The sequence below is a fragment of the Polypterus senegalus genome, chromosome 14, assembly GCF_016835505.1.
Source record: "Polypterus senegalus isolate Bchr_013 chromosome 14, ASM1683550v1, whole genome shotgun sequence".
Taxonomy (NCBI): domain Eukaryota; kingdom Metazoa; phylum Chordata; class Cladistia; order Polypteriformes; family Polypteridae; genus Polypterus; species Polypterus senegalus.
In genome coordinates this window covers 135,544,897-135,566,204 of record NC_053167.1, presented here as the reverse complement: position 1 = coordinate 135,566,204, position 21,308 = coordinate 135,544,897, and the positions used below count along the sequence as shown (strand labels likewise).

General features: G+C 43.7%; 1 protein-coding gene across 1 annotated transcript in view; it reads right to left on the bottom strand.

The window, feature by feature from the left end:
- Positions 1 to 19,691: 19,691 nt before the first annotated feature.
- LOC120514350 (protein shisa-like-2A) overlaps positions 19,692 to 21,308 on the bottom strand; it is a 48,639-nt gene continuing 47,022 nt past the window's right edge. The window contains exon 3 of the mRNA XM_039734668.1: positions 19,692 to 21,135. Within this exon, the coding sequence (XP_039590602.1) occupies positions 20,951 to 21,135 (185 nt within the window). The 3' untranslated portion in view covers positions 19,692 to 20,950. The remainder of the gene's footprint in view (positions 21,136 to 21,308) is intronic.

Sequence of the window (21,308 nt, the reverse complement as noted above, 5' to 3'; positions counted from 1 at the left end):
CAGCATTGCAGCATAAACTACTCAGGGCTCACGTTTCATTGTCAGAGCGTACTTTACTTTACTGAGGTGCCATGTTATTCATGATTGACATGTCATTTCCTATTTGTAAGATTTCTTTCTCTTTTTTTATGAAACCCAGGTATCAACATGTCACTTTCATCACGACTTACATTCTCATTTTCTAAATGCCATCATCTTTCTTTCTCTCATTTGAATTTCAGATGGTGGGTTTCACTCATAGATAGCATTTATCTCTCAGGGGCCATTTTTCTTTTCCCAGAAGTCTTCTTTTACCATATACAGGGCCTTCAGAACACATTCAGATTCTGTTCTGTTAAACCTTTGTGCTACAAATCAAATAAATTCATTTTATTTTCCTACGTAAAACCACACTCAAATTCCCAATGTGACAAAGCTGAAACAGGATATTAGTAATGCGGGAAACTCTGCTCAAATTTAAAGACCGAAACCACCCATTGTTAGAGGTATTCTGTCCCTTTGCTATGACACTTGACATTTGGCTCAGATGCATCCCATTCTATTGATCATCATTGAGAAGTTTGATGTTCACCAGTGGTGAAACTCGCTTGACCGGACTTGAATAGGAAAGGCACACACCTGTCTATAGAAGGTCCCACAAGGGACCATGAGGTTGAAAGAATTGCCTGTAGAACTCAGAGACAGGAGCATGTCGAGGCCCAGAAGGCTACAAAGCGATATGTGAGGCACTGAAACTTCCCAAGAGCTCAGTGGCCTCCATAATTCTTAAACAGAAGAGGTCTGGAACAATTACAACCCATCCATACTGAGCGATCATTGGAGAAAGGCCATGATAAGAGAGGTGACCAAGAACCCAATGGTTACTCTGGCCGAGCTCCAGAAAACCTGTGTGGAGATGGGAAAAACTTCCAGGTGGACAACAACAACAACAATAATAATAATAATAATAATAATAATAATAATAATAATAATAATAATAATAATAATAATAATAATAAATAATCCCTTCCTCGAGCTGCCACCTTATCGTGGTGGAGGGGTTTGTGTGTCCCAATGATCCTAGGAGCTCTGTTGTCGGGGACTTTATGCTCCTGGTAGGGTCACCCAAGGCAAACTGGTCCTAGACGAGGGATGTGACAAAGAGCGGTTCAGGAAACCTCCTATGATGCATACAAACATTGCATGGCATTTTCCCTCGCCCGGATGCTGGTCACTGGGCTTTGCCTCTGGAACCAGGCCTGAAGGTCGGGCTCGATGGTGAGCACCTAGTGGCCAGGCCTACACCTATGGGGCTTGGCCGGGCACAGCCCGAAGAGGCAATGTGGGTTCCCCTTCCCATGGGCTCACCACCTGCAGGAGGGGCCAAGGAGGTCGGGTGCAGTGTGAGTCGGGTGGTGGTCCGATCCTCGGCTACAGAAGCTGGCTCTTGGGATGTGGAATGTCACCTCTCTGAAGGGGAAGGAGCCTTTTTGTCCTGTGTGTCTCTGGAGGCAGCTGATAGGTACCGGCAGGCCAAGCGGAATGCGGCTTCGGTGGTTGCTGAGGCAAAATCTTAGGCATAGCAGGAGTTTGGGGAGGCCATGGAGAACGACTTTTGGGTGGCTTCGAAGAGATTCTGGTCCACCATCCAGCGTCTCAGGAGGGGGAAGCAGTGCAGTGTCAACACTGTATATGGTGGGGATGGTGCGCTGCTGACCTCGACTTGGGACGTTGTGGGTCGGTGGGGGGAGAACTTCGAAGTAGATCATCTATATGCGGCATGGGGTGCGTGTCGAACTTAGAGACCTGATTGAGCTTACGAAAGTCGTTACAAAACCTTCATGAGCCATCAGGTTTAGGAACTAAAACAATTGGACTAGACCAGGGGCTATAACTTTCTTCAATAACCCCCAATTCTAGCATTCATCTCACTTCCAACTTCTCACTTCCAACTTCCTTCTTCTTTGCCTCCAGGAGCCTATAGGGTCTTTCCCTGACAATCCATCCATCCATCCATTTTCCAACCCGCTGAATCCGAACACAGGGTCACGGGGGTCTGCTGGAGCCAATCCCAGCCAACACAGGGTGCAAGGCAGGAAAACAAACCCCAGGCAGGGTGCACCTAAAATCTGGAATAGCCTGCCAATAGGAATTCGCCAGGCTGATACAGTAGAGCACTTTAAAACACTGCTGAAAACACATTACTTTAACATGGCCTAATCATAACTTCAATTTAATCTTAATTTAACTTAATCCTGATACTCTATATGTTCAATTTCCTCAAAATAACTATTCATGGTGGCTCTAAAATCCGTACTGACCCCTACTCTCTTTTCTGTTTCTTTTTCCGGCCTGCGCCACCACCACCTACTCAAAGCTTCATGAAGCTCCAACAATGATGGACGGATTAAAAGGCAGAAGTCTACGTGACCATCATCATCATCAAGCCCTTCCGTGAGAACCCTAAATCCAAAGAGGACTGTTTCATTTATGTTAGGTAGAATGCCCAGAGGGGACTGGGCGGTCTCATGGTCTGGAATCCCTACAGATTTTATTTTTCTCCAGCCGTCTGGAGTTTTTTTGTTTTTCTGTCCCCCCTGGCCATTGAACCTTACTCTTATTCGATGTTAATTAATGTTGATTTATTTTGTTTTATAATTGTGTCTTTCATTTTTCTATTCTTTAATATGTAAAGCACTTTGAGCTACTGGAATTCTCTGACTTAATGTCAATTTTAGTTACAAACTATGATGCACTCTTAATAGTCGGCGACTTTAACTTTCATGTCGACAATCAGTGTGACCAAAAGGTAAAGGAATTCATGAACCTCCTGGACTCTTTTGATTTGAGGCAGCTCGTAAATCAGCCTACACATAAAGCAGGTCATACGTTAGACTTAGTGATTACTAAAGGACTTAAAGTTGATATAAAGCAGGTCACTGATATCGGTCTATCAGACCATTTCCTTCTACTATTTAATATAGAAATAAAGATAGAAAACGCTCATGAGAAGCATTTTGTTAAAAAACGCTTCTTTGACTCATCAGCAGCTTTAAAGCTTACAACTATTCTAAGCAATCAGTCCGTTTATAATGCCAGCTATAATAGCGAGGATAATGTAAATAGTAAAGTGGAAAACTTTAACTCTAAAGTAAGAACTGCTGTTGACATAGTTGCACCTGAAAAGACAGTTAAAAATCTCTAGTACTGTTATTCCATGGAAGACCCAAAGAGTGTCTGATTTAAAAGAACATGTCGTAGAGCTGAGCGTAAATGGAGGAAAACTAAACTAACTATCCACTATGAGATATTGAAGTTAAAATAACAGAATACAATAACACTGTCCGCCTTGAGAGGCGCTGCTATTTCTCTAATATTATAAATAACAATGCTAGTAATCCCAGAGTCTTATTTTCAACAATTGACCGTCTGTTAAACCCAGGTAACACAAAGGAATGCCCCAGAATACTTCCAGTGAAACCTGTGAGAACATTGCTGTATTTTTCACTCAAAAAATTAATGATATTAGAGATAACATAGTATATCTCCCCAACACTGCAGAACCTCCAAAGCCCGGTACTCCATTATAAACAAATTAAATGCTTTCACCAGGATAGATTTACCTGAATTACATAGTATAATCTCTCAACTGAAACCCTCCACCTGCGTCCTTGACCCAATACCAACCAGGTTTTTCAAAGAAATATCAGGCGTTCTAATTGACAATATTCTGGACATAGTAAATTGTCATTAGATACGGGGTCTTTCCAGACTGTCTTAAGACTGCTGTAGTTAAACCCCTTCTTAAGAAACATAATCTTGACCCCTCTGCCTTTGAAAATTTTAGACCCATTTCTAACCTGCCCTTCTTAAGTAAAATTTAGAGAAGGCAGTCATTATGCAGTTAAATGACCACCTAAATAAACATGCTATTCTTGATACTTTTCAGTCAGGCTTCAGAACAAATCACAGCACAGAAACTGCACTTGTTAAAGTAGTAAATGACTTATGGGTAAATGCAGACAGAGGCCATTTATCTGTTCTCATCCTCTTAGATCTGAGTGCTGCATTTGACACCATTGATCATAATATTCTTAGAAATCGCCTTAGTCAATGGGTGGGCCTCTCTGGCAGTGTCTTAAATTGGTTTGAATCCTACCTGGCAGGGAGAAAATTCTTTGTGAGTTGTGGTAATCAAATCTCAAAGACACATGATATCCGATATGGTGTTCCACAAGGCTCTATCCTGGGTCCGCTGTTTTCTCAATCTACATGCTTCCGTTAGGTCAGATTATCTCAGGTTACAATGTGAGCTACCACAGCTATGCTGATGACACACAGCTGTACTTATCAATAGCACCTGATGACTCCGACTCTTCGATACACTAACACAATGTCTTACTGGTATTTCTGAATGGATGAATAGTAATTTTCTCAAACTAAATAAAGAGAAAACTGAAATTTTGGTAATTGGCAATAATGGATTCAGCGAGGTTATCAGAAATAAACTTAATGCACTAGGATTAAAAGTTAAGACGGAAGTAAAAAATTTAGGGGTAACCGTTGACTGTAATCTGAATTTTAAATCGCATATTCATCAGACCACTAGGACAGCATTTTTCATTTAAGAAACATAGCTAAAGTTAGACCTCTTATATCATTGAAAGATGCTGAGAAATTAATTCACGCTTTTGTTTTCAGTAGACTAGATTACTGTAACGCACTCCTCTCAGGACTACCCATAAAAGACAGAAATCAGCTGCAACGAGTGCAGAATGCAGCTGCTAGAATCCTAACTGGGAAAAGAAAATCCGAACACATTTCTCCAGTTTTGATGTCACTACACTGGTTGCCTGTGTCATTCAGGATTGACTTTAAAATACTGCTTATGGTTTATAAAGCCTTAAATAATCTGCTCCATCTTATATATCGGAATGCCTGACACCTTATATTCCAAATCGTAACCTTAGATCTTCAAATGAGTGTCTCCTTATAATTCCAAAAGCTAAACTTAAAAGAAGTGGTGAGGCGGCCTTCTGCTGCTATGCACCTAAAATCTGGAATAGCCTGCCAATAGGAATTCGCCAGGCAAATACAGTAGAGCACTTTAAAACACTGCTGAAAACACATTACTTTAACATGGCCTTTTATAACTTCACTTTAACATAATACTGATACTCTGTATGTTCAATTCTTCATAATAACTATTCATGGTGGCTCTAAAATCCGTACTGACCCCTACTCTCTCTTCTGTTTCTTTTTCCGGTTTCTTTGTGGTGGCGGCCTGCGCCACCACCACCTACTCAAAGCATCATGATGCTCCAACAATGATGGACTGAAAGCCAGAAGTCTACGTGACCATCATCATCAGGTCCTTCCATGAAAATATGATGATTTATGTTAGGTAGAATGCCCAGAGGGACTGGGCGGTCTCTTGGTCTGGAACCCTACAGATTTTATTTTTTCTCCAGCTTTGGAGTTTTTTGTTTTTCTGTCCACCCTGGCCATCGGACCTTACTCTTATTCTATGTTAATTAATGTTGACTTATGTTTATCTTTTATTGTGTCTTCTATTACTCTATTCATTTTGTAAAGCACTTTGAGCTACATTTTTTTTTGTATGAAAATGTGCTATATAAATAAATGTTGTTGTTGTTGTTGTAGCCCACCACAGAAAGAAAAATATGTACAGTGGAAAAATCATAACCCCCCCCAGTCCCCTGCTGAAGTTCACACCCAAGTCCAAAGTTCCAGCCAGGAGCAGGTGAATGAATTATAGAATGCCGGGCCACACAAGAAAGTCAAAATCATAACTCTAAAAAGTTTCTCAGCCCATCTGTGCCATTGTAAAACAAACTCTCCCAAGTCCTCTACATATGATGGAATGCAAAGCACGTTCCTGGAGCGAATTACTGGCCTCCACCTTTGGGAGCTGCAGAACCTATTCCAACGGCCGGTACAGATGCTGATCAGCTTAGATGATCTTCTCCGTCTTTTTTACCTCGATGGCTGTTCTCCTCGCTTTTCGAAAAACAACGCTATTTATGCAGATTCCACCAGAAAAAGGAATGTTTCCTGTTCATTTCATACATATCCTGCGCCACCCTCACATACTTCTCTGCTACTCCCGACTTCCTCATACAGGACCATAACTCCTTTTGATTTTCAGTAGGACAGCTTTATCACCGTGCCAGTCACTGCTGAAGAAAGCAGCGGTCCTCTTCGTTGCTGCCCACCACCAGCAATGCTAATGTCCATACCTCCGCCTCTCGTACCCCGGAGTTGGCACAATAATACATTTTCGCACTTACCTCTGTACCATTTATTTCTTTGTCAGTGTCTCAGATGCACTGTGTTGTTGGTGAGTGTACAGTAAGATCTATTTAAAGTAAAACACTTGTTAATGTGCACTACATTATTGATATCTGCACCGTCCATGCAGATGGACTTCAGTCCGTGGTACGTTTTGGTCGCGTCGCTCCACCTCACCAGAGATGAGAGGATCATGAGAGTTTAGTAGATGCCCTTTTCCTTAAGTGCCCCTCTTAGAGGAGTCATTTATAAAATGGAAGGTAATTGTGCGAGCTTCTCGTCTTCATTTAGTTTCTTTGATGTTCGAGCATCGATGACTAAGACAGAAATTCAGGCGGAGTGTTTACCCTGTTCTGTGTCTAATGGAGGTATGAAAGCCAGCAGATGAGGAGCCTTTCATGTAGTTGGCTCTTTAGCGCGTCTCCAAGTGCTTTATTCTTTGACGTGGGCCTCAGTAGGCCTTGTAGTGAGTAAATCTATGGGGGTGGCCGGATGGATGGGTTTTTTTTTCTTATTTTTATTTTTTTTAAAGGATCAATCTCAAGAGCTGCCTATCAATTTGAAATGAAAGCAAAAGAAAAAGAAAAAGCCTTGATGGATATTCTAGGGGGATCCTAAGCAAACACTTAAAGAGGGAACTTCGACTGTGTTGCCCACTGCATATCAACCACAGCAACAACAATTAAGTGCCTTGTGCTTGGGAAAGGCGCTATATGAATCAAATTTCTTATGAATTAATTTCCTGTATGGCCCAAAGTCACACACGGGATGCCTCAATGGGCTGCAACAGGAATCGTTTTTTGACAGACCACCCCAGCCTTGAATCTTTTTTTTTTGGTTTGTCCTTTATTTCACCTTATACAACTTCTTGTGTTAAGAATTGTTAAAATAAAGCAATTGTAAAATAAAAGAATTGTGAGTTGTTGCATACCCCTTGGGGTCAGCCATTGTGTGGTGCCCCTGGAGTAACTGCAGGTTGAGGGTCTTGCTCAGTGGCCCAGCAGAGTAGGATCTCCTTTTGGCAGTCACAGGAATTCTAACCGGCAACCTTCTGGATACAGTGCAAATCCTTAGCCTCGAAGCCACCAGAGAAGAGCAAAAACTCCCAAAAAAAAAAAACCTTGCAGGGAATAATATATTGGGAAGGCCAATTCAGAGAAAGACCCCCTTCCAGGTATCAAGTAATGGGGCCAATACAACACACACAACAGAACACAAGCAATCGTCTTCACAGAGCTAGACGGCCACCTCAGAAATACAACACAACGGTACAAACGACTTTGTTCACGCAGGGCGCTCATCACCAAGCGCAGGCGCAGACCACCACACCGACTCTCCAGAATAGATGACACCACTCACTGAACAAAGAACGATCACATGTAAGAGTACAGAATTGTTCAAATACATCAATACATGCATCGCCATCAGTGAGCCTCAGGTGTAGACCCTGGCCTTGAGTCGGCTCACTGAGCTTTGGGAAGTGTGGCTGGCGAGTTGCCTTTCACCCTGGATGAGCAGATGGAGGTAAGCAGGGGCAGACTTAGGGGTGAAGGGACTCCAGGGCTTGAACCATTGTTTGGGTGCCATTTAGATGTTCTGAGGGAACCACAGAATGATAAGAATGTATTGCCAAATATCAGGGGTTGCCTAGGCTGGATTAGCCACGACGTAAGAACCAGCAAATAGTGAAAGCAAAGTGCAGCAATTGTGTGGACTGGCACAAGAAAAACACCAAAACAGCATCTGATGCTCCACTTCATCACTGAAGTCACTTCTGTTGTCTGCCCACTGTCATAGAATAAAACTTTCCTCTATCTTCAAAGAAGGCAGATTTATAAAACCTGTGCTAATTTTTGTGTTGCGCCATCTGTTGGAATGTCAAATGCATTGCATATGTCTCTGTTATATACCGTTTGGTATGGAATTCACAAAAGCAGAACTAATGTTTGTAATGTGCCATCTTTTGGAATGTCAAATGCAATGCATTTTATAACAAAAAAAGTATAAGTGATGCCCCATCTGTTGGAATGAAAAATGCAATGTATTTTGTAACAAAAAATATTTTTAATGCGCCATCTGTTGGAATGTCAAATGCATTGCATATGTCTCTGTTATATGCCATTTCGTATGGAATTCACAAAAGCAGAACTAATGTTTGTTATGTGCCATCTTTTGGAACGTCAAATGCAATGCATTTTATAACAAAAAAGTGTGAGTGATGACCCATCTGTTGGAATGAAAAATGCAATGTATTTTGTAACAAAAAATATTTTTAATGCGCCATCTGTTGCAATGAAAATTGTATTGCATATGTTTCTGTTACATGCCATTTGGTGTAGAAAGCAGTGTTGATGTTTGTGATGCACCATCTGCTGGAATGACAAATACAATGTATTTCAATACTACAAATGTGATGTGCCATCTTTTTGAATGAAATAGACATAGCAACTGGATGGACACACAGGTACAGGGGCACACAGGCATTTAGCCTTTCATTAAGGTGGATCATTACTCTTTGTTGCTGTATTTGTAAATAGTTGCATAAATATCTGGTGTGTCAGTCAGTCATTATCCAACCCGCTATATCCGAACACAGGGCCACTGGGGTCTGCTGGAACCAATCCCAGCCAACACAGGGCGCAAGGCAGGAAGAAATCCCCAGGAAGGGTGCCAGCCCACAGCAGGGCACGTACACACACCCACACACCAAGTACACACTAGGGTCAATTTAGGATCACCAATGCACCTAACCTGCATGTCTTTGGACTGTGGGAGGAAACTGGAGAACCCGGAGGAAACCCACGCAGACACGGGGAGAACATGCAAACTACATAGAGACAGTGACTAGGGCCTCCAAACTTAGTATCTTACGATAGGACATAGCGGGCAGGATAATGGATGGATAGACTAACTACAGGGTCATGGGTGTCTGCTGGAGCCAATCCCAGCCAACACAGGGTGCAAGGCAGAAAACAAACCCCAGGCAGGACGCCAGCCCACCGCAGGGCACACACACACACCAAGTACACACTAGGGTCAATTTAGAATCACCAATCCACCTAACCTGCATGTCTTTGGACTGTGGGAGGAAACCCACGCAGACACGGGGAGAACATGCAAACTCCACGCAGGGAGGACCCAGGAAGTGAACCCAGGTCTCCTAACTGCGAGGCAGCATTGCTACCATTGCGCCTATCTGGTGTGTAATATATTTAATTTATCTTGACATTTTTCTGATGTGTTTGCTTATATTTGGGTGATGGGGTGGACAAAATAGAGCAGCTCTCAGTTTCTGGCAGTTTCCATCTGTTCCTCCTTTTTCAAGTGCAGCAGCATAATTGCATAATTCTCCAAAATCAGGGTTTGCTACAAGTATAAAGAGAGGGATTACAAGCCCAGCGCCTTTAGGAAGGCACGCTTCATTAATAAGAGCAGCTGTGTTTCATGATGTACCAAGCCATAACCACCCAGAATTTTTTAGGGATGTTATTATTGACTTTGAATTGAATTTTTGCACTGGTGGTGCAAGTTATGCCCTGGCGGGGGAAGGGGGGTTGAAGGCTCTTCATCGATCTTGTTGTTAGGGAGCATATTGGTGGGTTTCGCTGGAACCCGCACCCCAGCTGAGCGCTTTGCTCCCCTATCTGTGACATCACACTCCTCCTCCTCCTCCTCCTGTAACAGGACGCGTTTTAGAAACACGAGCACACCTGGTATTATTTTCCCAAAACTTATTTTTACTCTGCTTATGTTTTGGATGCACCAGAAAATCTTAAATGAATGTATGTATTGTCACACGCGTGTACATGGGAGGCAGCTAAACGGCTCTAAAGAGGATAATTCCATGCCAGAACAGGGGGCAGCAGAGGGCACTCATCCTTTCTCTTTTTCCTCTGCAGACTTTCCATGGGAAATTCCTCCTGGGCCCGATGACATCACTTCCAGTTCTGGGCCCGATGACATCACTTCCAGTTACGTGCCCGATCACTTCCAGTTACGTGCCCGATGACATCACTTCCAGTTACGTGCCCGATGACATCACTTTCAGTTCTGGGCCTGATAACATCACTTCCAGTTACGTGCCCGATGACATCACTTGCAGTTCTGGGCCTGATGACATCACTTATGGTTCTTGCACAGAGTACATCATTTCCTCTGTCCAGCTTTAAAACCTCCATGTTTTGTATGTCACCTCAGTTCTGTTATTAAAGACATTTGCTCAAATCTTTGCCTTTTTCCAGCCGATTCTCAAGTATACGGGGTGGCTGCCCCAAACTGTTTTGCAGTGTCACTTGAATCATTTCACAGTATGAATAAAAAGTGTAGCTTCTTCTCCCACTTGTTCAGGTACTCAATTTAATTGTCTATGTGGGCTGTAGATAATAACAATTCTTTACATTTCTATAGCACTTTTCCTCACTACTCAAAGTGCTTCATTGAATGGGGAGCCACCTCAACCATCACCAATGTGTAGCACCCACCTGGATGATGTGACAGCAGCCATTTATGTGCCAGTAGCCTCATCACACATTAGCTGTTAGGTAGTGAAGGGGTGAGAGAGATAGCCAATCAGAGACAGGAGCTGATTAGAGGGCCAGATTGATTAGGCTGTGGTGGTCAATTTAGCCAGGACATCGGGATACAAGTGGTGCGTATGGATCTTTTATGATCACCTTGGTTTTGCGTCTCATCTGAAAGATGTGACATCTTTTTGCAATGTTAAATGCAATGAATTTTATAACAAAAAATGTGTGTGATGCCCCATCTGTTGGAATGAAAAATGCAATGCATTTTATAACAAAAAAAAATGTTTTTAAATGCGCCATCTGTTGGAATGAAAATTGTATTGTTTATGTCTCTGTTATATGCCATTTAGTGCAGGATTCATAAAAGCAGTGTTAATGTTTGTGATGCACCATCTGCTGGAATAATAAATACAATGCATTTTATTACTACAAATGTGATGCGCCATCTTTCCCAATGATATAGATATAGCAACATAGATACAGGGGTACACAGATATTGTGACCGCAGCCATTTTTGTGCCAGTAAGCTCATCACAAATTACAATACAATACACTTTATTTCTGTAGAGCCCAAAATCACACATGAAGTGCCACAAAGGGCTTTGACAGACCCTGCCTCTTGACAGCCCCCCAGCCTTGACTCTCTCTAAGAAGACAAGAAAAACTCCCAAAGAAAACCTTGTAGGGAACAAATGGAAGAAACCTCAGGAAAGGCAGTTCAAAGAGAGACCCCTTTCCAGGTAGGTTGGGCATGCAGTGGATGTCAAAAAGAAAAAGGGGGTCAATACGATACAATACACAGGACAGAACAAATCACCAATACAGTATCCATCCATTATCCAACCTGCTATATCCTAACTACAGGGTCACAGGGGAGCCAACACAGGGCGCAAGGCAGGAAACAAACCCCAGGCAGGGTGCCAGCCCACCGCAGGGCACACACACACCCATACCAAGCACAATTTAGAATCGCCAATCCACCTAACCTGCATGTCTTTGGACTGTGGGAGGAAACCCATGCAGACACGGGGAGAACATGCAAACTCCACGCAGGGAGGACCCTGGGTAGTGAACCCGGGTCTCCTAACTGTGAGGCAGCAGCACTACCCACTGCACCACCGTGCCGCCCTTCAATACAGTATTTTAAATAAAAATATTACAAGTATGGAGCAGAATTTAACATAATATGATTTGGATTTAGGGCGGCACGGTGGCGCAGTGGTAGCGCTGCTGCCTCGCAGTTAGAGACCGGGTTCGCTTCCGGTCCTCCCCTGCGAGTTTGCATGTTCTCCCATGTCTGCGTGGGTTTCCTCCCACAATCAAAGACATGCAGGTAGTGATTGGCGATTCTAAATTGGCCCTAGTGTGTGCTTGGTGTGTGGGTGTGGGTGTGGGTGTGTTTGTGTGTGTCCTGCGGTGGGTTGGCACCCTGCCGGGGATTGGTTCCTGCCTTGTGCCCTGTGTTGGCTGGGATTGGCTCCAGCAGACCCCTGTGACCCTGTGTTCGGATTCAGCGGGTTAGAAAATGGATGGATGGATGGATTTGGATTTATAAGCTGTTAGGTAGTGAAGGGGTGAGAGAGATCGCCAATCAGAGACAGGAGATGATTAGGGCGGCCACAAAGATTAGGCTGCGGTGGTCAATTAAGCCAGCACCTCGATTTTATGTCTCATCGGAAAGACAGCACCATTTTTACAGCACAAGTGGCCCCATCACTGCACTGGGGTGCATTGGGATCCAAATTAAGACCACAGGGTAAGCGCCCCCTGATGGCCTCATCAACACCTCTTCCAGCAGCAACCGAAGCTTTTCCAAAATGGTTTCTCATCCAAGTACTGGCTGGGCCAGAATATGCTTAGCGTCAGGTGGCTGATCTGTTCTCAAGCTCATGATGGTGTGGGGTTATATTGGATGGACTGGCATCCCGAACAGGATGGAGGCAGATTCCTTGCTAGGGCTAGAGAATGGAAGGACAGGCAAGGTCGATGCCCCCTGAACACATGTTGGTAGCATCCCACTGGTGGTACTCTCATATGGATACCTGCAGGGCAGTCTGGGAAATGTAGTCCCACAGAACAGCCCTGTCAGGGATCTTAGGTACCAACAGTGGGGAGCTGCAGGGGATTTTTATACCCTCTTTGAAGGGCTTCCACAATGCTGTGGCACCAGCAGTACTCCGCAATAAAAGTTCCCTGCATGAGTCGTCTGATTTAAGGAAGTGAGTGGATGAGAGGCATGGAAGGAGGCAATAGGATTTTGTATAATAGTGTAGTGCAAAGGATTTGAAAAATAAAAAGTATCTTGAGTTTGAACCCAGGACTGTGTTTTGTAGTTGTGCCTGGGGGTTTAGAATGCTGCTATACCCCCTACTGGTCACAATGGGATTCAGTGCATTCTGTTTAGGCTCATGTAATAAAGACTCTCAGAGTGGGAATGGGGTCACCCAGGACTCTTCCATGACAAAATACTTGGAATCAATTAAACAAAATACTGGTGCTGTACTTGAAGAAATCTGGCTATGGATATTCAGTTCTTATTCCTGGATTTGGTGATGATTTACAAAACTTTAAAAATGTTTTCTCCTATGACAACTTTTATTTCTTTCAAAGTATACCTGTACTTGTTTAAGGGTTTCTCAGTATTACATACTCTGATATTTTAAATATTTCCATTATTATTCATCTCTGAGAAGATGTTCAATTTTCCGTAGGTGTGCCGTCTGCTTTCTTAAAGGTCATTTTGTTTTTCTGTGGTTGTGGCTTTTGCTAGGATGTGCTTCCTGGTTATTTGGCCACACCCCCAGAAGTCAAGGTCACATGACATCAACTACCATGTGCAAAAGTTCACTGACGACACTGCTATGGTGGGCTGCATCAGGAGTGGGCAGGAGGAGGAGTATAGGAACCTAATCAAGGACCTTGTTAAATGGTGCGACTCGAACCACCTACAACTGAACAGCAGCAAAACCAAGGAGCTGGTGGTGGATTTTAGGAAGACCAGACCCCTCATGGACCCCGTGATCATCAGAGGTGACTGTGCAGAGGGTGCAGACCTATAAATACCTGGGAGTTCAGCTGGATGATAAATTGGACTGGACTGCCAATACTTATGATCTGTGCAAGAGAGGACAGAGCTGACAATACTTCCTTAAAAGGCTGGCGTCCTTCAACATCTGCAATAAGATGCTGCAGATGTTCTATCAGACGGTTGTCGTGAGCGCCCTCTTCTACGCAGTGGTGTGCTGGGGAGGCAGCATAAAGAAGAGGGACGCCTCATGCCTGGACAAACTGGTGAGGAAGGCAGGCTCTATTGTAGGCACAGAGCTGGACAGTTTGACATCTGTGGCAGAGCGACGGGCGCTGAGCAGACTCCTGTCAATCATGGAGAATCCACTGCATCCACTGAACAGGATCATCTCCAGACAGAGGAGCAGCTTCAGCCACAGACTGCTGTCACCATCCTGCTCCACTGACAGACTGAGGAGACCCCACACTATGAGACTCTTTAATTCCACCCAGGGAGATAAACGCTAACATTATACAAAGTTATTGTCTGTTATACCTGCATTGTTATTACTCCTTAATTTAATATTGTTATTATCAGTATGCTGCTGCTGGAGTATGGGAATTTCCCCTTGGGATTAATAAAGTATCTATCTATCTATCTATCTATCTATCTATCTATCTATCTATCTATCTATCTATCTATCTATCTATCTATCTATCTATCTATCTATCTTATAGTGCCTTTCATCTATCTATCTATCTATCTATCTATCTATCTATCTATCTATCTATCTATCTATCTATCATACATATAGTGCCTTTCATATCTATCTATCTATCTATCTATCTATCTATCTAGGAGGACTCTATTCACGCTGGTTTCTCATTAAGCTCTTTGTCCAATATTGTCTTTGGCAATGAAGATCAAAGTGTGATGCAGTCCTGTTGCCATGTTGTGTGCGCCTCTGTCTCCCATGCTGCACCCGTTTGGGGGTTATTATTGTTATTGTTGTATTGTCTATGTTTTAGCCCACCTCCCCATGTTGCTGGCGACCATGTCCATTTATATTCCTAAAAAAGATTCAGCATACCCCCTCTAAACTGCTTCTTGTGCACCTGAGTGGCCACATAAAATTTCTGAAAAAGGTCAGAGGTCATGCATAAGGTTTTTGAAGGCTAGGGTATACCACAGAGCCCCAAACACAACAACACAGAACAGGGTCAGTTTCAAATAAAGAGGTGTTTATTACAATAAAGATTGTATAGCAATGATTCAACAGGGCGTTTCTTCTCTTCTCTCTCTCTTTCTCTCTCTCTACCACACTGCTACTCCTCCAGTTGAGTGTTGCCTCTCTCTGCTCCCAGCTCTGACTCCCTGAACTGTAGAAGTGGGCTCCTTTTATGCTGAACATGGGAGCAATTCCAGTGACATGATGTAGTCAGTTGGATGTAATTTCAAGTCATAAAAAAGCCTGGGAGATCACCCCTGGAAGCGCCCTCTATCGTCCACCAGGGCTGCACGTCTGGACTCCAACCCCCATGCAGCCCTGTGGGTGTCCAAACTGGGACTCTATATGAGGGACACGGCCACCGTTTATAGTGAGGGACGAACTGCTCCCTACCATCCTGCCCTGCCGGTTCCTCTAACCTTTGGGCATCCCAATCAGGAAGGAAATCATAAGGCGTCCCGACCGGGCATTGCCTCCCATTTAGTCCATCCTTCCATTATGGTATCCCGGCTGGGTAAGGATTCCACTTCTGCCTTGAGTGGGATGCCCAGCCATCCTCTGGGGCACCAACAGTTAATAATATTGATGTAACACTGAACCAGTAAATAAGTAAAAAAATGTTTTGTAAAACGCCAAGGGAGATACCCATTTACAGTTGATAATTTCATTCTGAATGGACTTGTTTCAGTGGCTGGATTTATCACTAAATATCTGTGTAATTTTGAAAAATGTTGATAGAAGAGATGAAAAACAATGAAAGCAATTGGCAGGGTAGTGCAATTTCTATTTTTACAACACAAATTTAACATAACTACATTTTGCTATGAGGTGAGCCCACCGTGCTCTCTGAGAGCGGCGAGGTCCTCGTTTCTCGCTCATAACCCGAACGCAGGCTGACATAAATATGACCTAAAACACCATCAGATTTTCACTCAAGTCCTAAAAGTAGATAAAGAGAAACCAGTTAAACAAATGAGACAAAAATATTATATTTGGTCATTTATTTATTAAGGAAAATGATCGAATATTACATATTTGTGAGTGGCAAAAGTATGTGAACCTTTGCTTTCAGTATCTGCTGTGACCCCCCTTACTAAACGTTTCCGGTAACTTTTGCTCATTCCTGCACACCAGCTTGGAGGAATTTTCGCCCATTCCTCCGTACAGAACAGCTTCAACTCTTGGTGGGTTTCCTCACATTAACTGCTCACCAGGTCCTTCCACAACATTTCGATTGGATTAAGGTCAGGACTTTGACTTGGCCATTCCAGAACATTCACTTTATTCTTCTTTAACCATTCTTTGGTAGAACGACTTGTGTGCTTAGGGTCGTTGTCTCGCTGCATGACCCACCTTCTCTTGAGATTCAGTTCATGGACAGATGTCCTGACATTTTCCTTTAGAATTCTCTGATATCATTCAGAATTCATTGTTCCATCAATGAAGACAAGCCGTCCTGGCCCAGATGCAGCAAAACAGGCCCAAACCATGATACTACCACCACCATGTTTCACAGATGGGATGAGGTTCTTATGCTGGAATGGAGTGTTTTCCTTTCTCCAAACATAACGCTTTTCATTTAAACCAAAAAGTTCTATTTTGGTCTCATCCGTCCACAAAACATTCTTCCAATAGCCTTCTGGTTTGTCCACGTGATCTTTAGCAAACTGCAGACAAGCAGCAATGTTTTTTTTTGAAGAGCAGTGGCTTTCTCCTTGCAACCCTGCCATGCACACCATTGTTGTTCAGTGTTCTCCTGATGGTGGACTCATGAACATGAACATCAGCCAATGTGAGAGAGGCCTTCAGTTGCTTAGAAGTTACCCTGGGGTCCTTTGTGACCTCGCCGACTATTACACGCCTTGCTCTTGGACTGATCTTTGTTGGTCGACCACTCCTGGGGAGGGTAACAATGGTCTTGAATTTCCTCCATTTGAACACAATCTGTCTGACTGTGGATTGGTGGAGTCCAAACTCTTTAGAGATGGTTTTGTAACCTTTTCCAGCCTGATGAGCATCAACAACTCTTTTTGTGAGGTCCTCAGAAATCTCCTTTGTTGGTGCCATGATACACTTCCACAAACATGTGTTGTAAAGAGCAGACTTTGATAGATCCTGTTCTTTAAATAACACAGGGTGCCCACTCACACCTGATTGGCATCCCATTGATTGAAAACACCTGACACCTCACCTTTAAACTAACTGATCATCTGTGAGGTTCACATACTTTTGCCACTCACAAATATGTAATATTCAATCATTTTCCTCAATAAATAAATGACCAAGTATAATATTTTTGTCTCATTTGTTTAACTGGTTTCTCCTTATCTACTTTTAGGACTTGAGTGAAAATCTGATGATGTTTTAGGTCACATGTATGCAGAAATATAGAAAATTCTAAAAGGTTCACAAACTTTCAAGCACAACTGTAGTTTCTTAATCAGGTAACTGATGAGTGAACTGTTTTGGTTCAGGGGTTGATGGTTACAATGCGTGACATTTGGCGTAGTTGGCAGGATTTACAATGTGAAGGAGTGGAGCGCGGTGTTGGTGTGGACCCGTGGGATACAGTGGTGCTGGGTAAGAGAAAGAATCTAGCTGACATCAACAGGAAGACCTCCTCTCCACTCCACTTACAGAGTTGCTGCTTTTCCTGATAAGGAGGCTCATTCTGAAAGTCATTAGAAACCAGAGGTTGTGGGTTTGAGGTTGGCTGCCCGCAGATAGCACAGTGCCAATCTGCAAACTGAGAAGGCCCGTAGTGTGAGTGTGTGTGTGTGTGTGTGTGTGTGTGTGTGTGTGTGTGTGTGTGTCTGAGCCCAGAACGGATCATTTGGAACAGTTTACATGATTTCCAAAGTATGTGGGAGTGGAGTGTGGTGTTGGTGTGGAGCCACAGGGTACACTAGGGGATGCATGAGAGAAGGAATCATCCAGCTGACATCAGTAAGAAACACTCCTCTCTCCTCTGCTTACAACCTGTCCAAGTACATACAGATAGGGGAGTTGCTCCTTTAGCTCTCCCTGACAAGGAGGCTGATTTTGAAAGTTGTTCGAAACCAGAGGTTGTGCGTTTGAGGTTAACTGCTGGCAGTTAGCACAGTGCCAACCTGCAAACTGAGAAGGCCTGTGGTGTGAGTGAGTGTGTGTGTAAGCCCATGAGAGAACACTTGGTGTAGTCGGCAGGATTTGCAATGCAGTAGAGAGTAGAGTGTGGTGTCTGTGCGCAGCCACAAGATACAATGGGTGAGAGACAGAACCCACCTGACATCTGCAGGAAGCACCTAAAGATAAATGGAGCTGCTCCTTCAGCTCATGCTAACAATGAGATTGACTCTGAGGACCGTTAGAATCCAAAGGTTGCAGGTTCAAGGCTGGTTAACAGTAGCTCCAACAGTGCAAATCTGCAAACTGTAAAGGTGTGTGTGTGTGAGACCATGACAGAACACTCAGGTATTACAGAGCTACAATCAGTTGAGGCTTACATGCTGCTGGTTTTCTCTATATCTGCCATTTTCCACCCTGAGGAGAGACCAACTCTCTCTCACTATCTCTCTCTCTCTCTTTCTCTCTCTCTCTCTCCCAGCTCCTCCAATCAAGGAAAAAACCATTCCATCCAAGGGCCACGCCAGATCATGTAGGGCTGGAGACCAATCAACATACTAAGACAGAGAGCCACCTGGTAAAGTAAGCATACTGTATTGCCATTTTAACACCAGGTTGTAAACATGGGCAGCACAGTGGCGCAGTGGGTAGTGCTGCTGCCTCGCAGTAAGGAGACCTGGGTTCACTTCCCGGGTCCTCCCTGCATGGAGTTTGCATGTTCTCCCCGTGTCTGCGTGGGTTTCCTCCCACAGTCCAAAGACATGCAGGTTAGGTGCATTGGCGATCCTAAACCATCCCTAGTGTGTGCTTGGTGTGTGTGTGTGCCCTGCGGTGGGCTGGCGCCCTGCCTGAGGTTTGTTTCCTGCCTTGCGCCCTGTGTTGGCTGGGATTGGCTCCAGCAGACCCCCGTGGCCCTGTAGTTAGGATATAGTGGGTTGGATAATGGATGTTGGGGTGGAATGAATTGTAATTCCTATGGAAGCAAAGAAGGTCTTTTTCGCTTGTCGTCCAGATTATAAGAATGTCATGTGTGTAGCGAAGGTAAAGCATTGGTTTGCAAAACATGGGTGGGGGGACGCAGAGCACAAATGCATGCGCTATAATTAAAATATAATAACAAGAAGTTTGTTTTGATGTACCACGGCCTGCACTGAACACATGGTTTCCATTTACATGTGAGTCACATACACAAAACGTAGGTGAGGGTGTGAGCACTTCCACTGTAATTAATATATATATATTTTTTTTACTATATTTCAATTCAATCAGAGTGCCATTGAAAATCATGCTGTAGGTTGCCGACCCCTGTCCTATCCTATCCTATCATATCGCACTTTCTATTCTAGCTCCGGACAGCACATTCAAATTTCCAAACAGCACTCCAAACACCAGCGCACCACTCGAGATCAACCTCTGCTCAAAGAACAACAACAACATTTATTTCTGTCGCACGTTTTCATACAAATGATGAAGTTCCTGCGGTGGGCTGGCGCCCTGCCCGGGGTTTGTTTCCTGCCTCGCGCCCTGTGTTGGCTAGGATTGGCTCCAGCAGACCCCCATGACCCTGTAGTTAGGATATAGCGGGTTGGATAATGGATGGATGGTTGTAAACATATTTCTCACCGTATTGTCTAAAACCTTTGACCATAAGTGTAATTTTTGTTCCGGTATTTTGTCAGACTGCCTAAGGTCATCACTATTAATAGAATGAGGGGATTATTGAATTGCAATAGCAGTCAGTCTTGACGGGGCGGTGAGAGTATTAAATTTGGGGTATTCTGCTATGGTCTACATAATAAAGAATCTAAAGGATAAATGGTATCACCTTACATTAGGCGTCCATAATTACGCTGTACTTACCATGTAATTACCTGTATAGAGCAGCCAGGTGTTATTATCTTGTATTTACTGTGTAACACAATGCCATGCTGTGGTTAAGCACTCAATTGTAATTGTTATTCTACAATTTATATGCATACATACTTATAAAATTATGGAATAACAATTACAGTTGAGTACTTAATTATAGTGTTACACTGTACTACTACACAGTAAGGTAAGAACACCTATACATGGTAAGTACAGCAGAATTATGGACACCTGATTTAGAGAGAAACCGGAAAAATAGGGTCACCTTAGGACCCGCCTGTGACGAAACAGTGTCTCATAATCAATAATTGAAATTGAACATTGAACCTCGGAATAAAGTTAGTGACCGTGATGACCCACTCTAAGTGGCATTTGGACTAATGATTTCTGTTGGTCCACACGCCATTTGTTGGCTCAAACACACGACACAGCATAGAGTCGCCCTGGTGAGAGTTGGCATCAGCAGGTCCAGCAGCTTCCAAAAAGACACTTTGTTTGGCAGCATGAGGAACAGAACTGTCTTTACTTGTAAAAAAGGAAATATGAATTAAACAGGAGATGTCGATGGACTGAGTCACCTGACTCTCGCTTCTGACGTATCGTCTATTTGTTCTTAACCCCAAGGCACCCACCCTAATTTACATGTCACTATTTCATTTTCTCATATTTGGTTTTTAATGCATTTCACACAAACTCTCTTGATCTTCTGTGGCCCAATTCCCCCAGAGGAGCTTCAGCTGACTACAAAGAAGCCATAATCTCGGTTTACAAGTCCAACGTGCCCCCTAAAGACCTTCAGGCCACAGCCCTCGAATAGGAGGTCAGAGCTCCACACTCAGGATAAATGAACAGGCACATTTTCAGCAAGGGAAAGAAACCCCTCCTCCATCACAGAAAGTGAGACCCCGGCCTGGCCCTGTCCTTTTAGGATGGTCCCTCTACATTGATGGTGGTCACAGTGGCCATGAAGCATCGCTGAAAGAGTCGATCAGGGTCCTGCGGCTGATTGTCACAGTCCAATCGGCGACTCAGAAAGTGCTTCCGGAATCCTTTTGGTCCACTGGTGGGCCCGTTGTGGCTGGAACCTTCCAGTGTGTTGAGGTCTGCACCTGGAACACAAGAAATAGAGTCAGGAATTATACTGGAGGAATGGGGCCCAGTAGCTAGTGGACATCACATAAATTGATACAGCCAAGGATGAACCAGTCCTAGAAGGGTACAAAGCCTGGTGCTACTCAATGATATATCCATCCATCCATCCATCCTCTTCCGCTTATCCGAG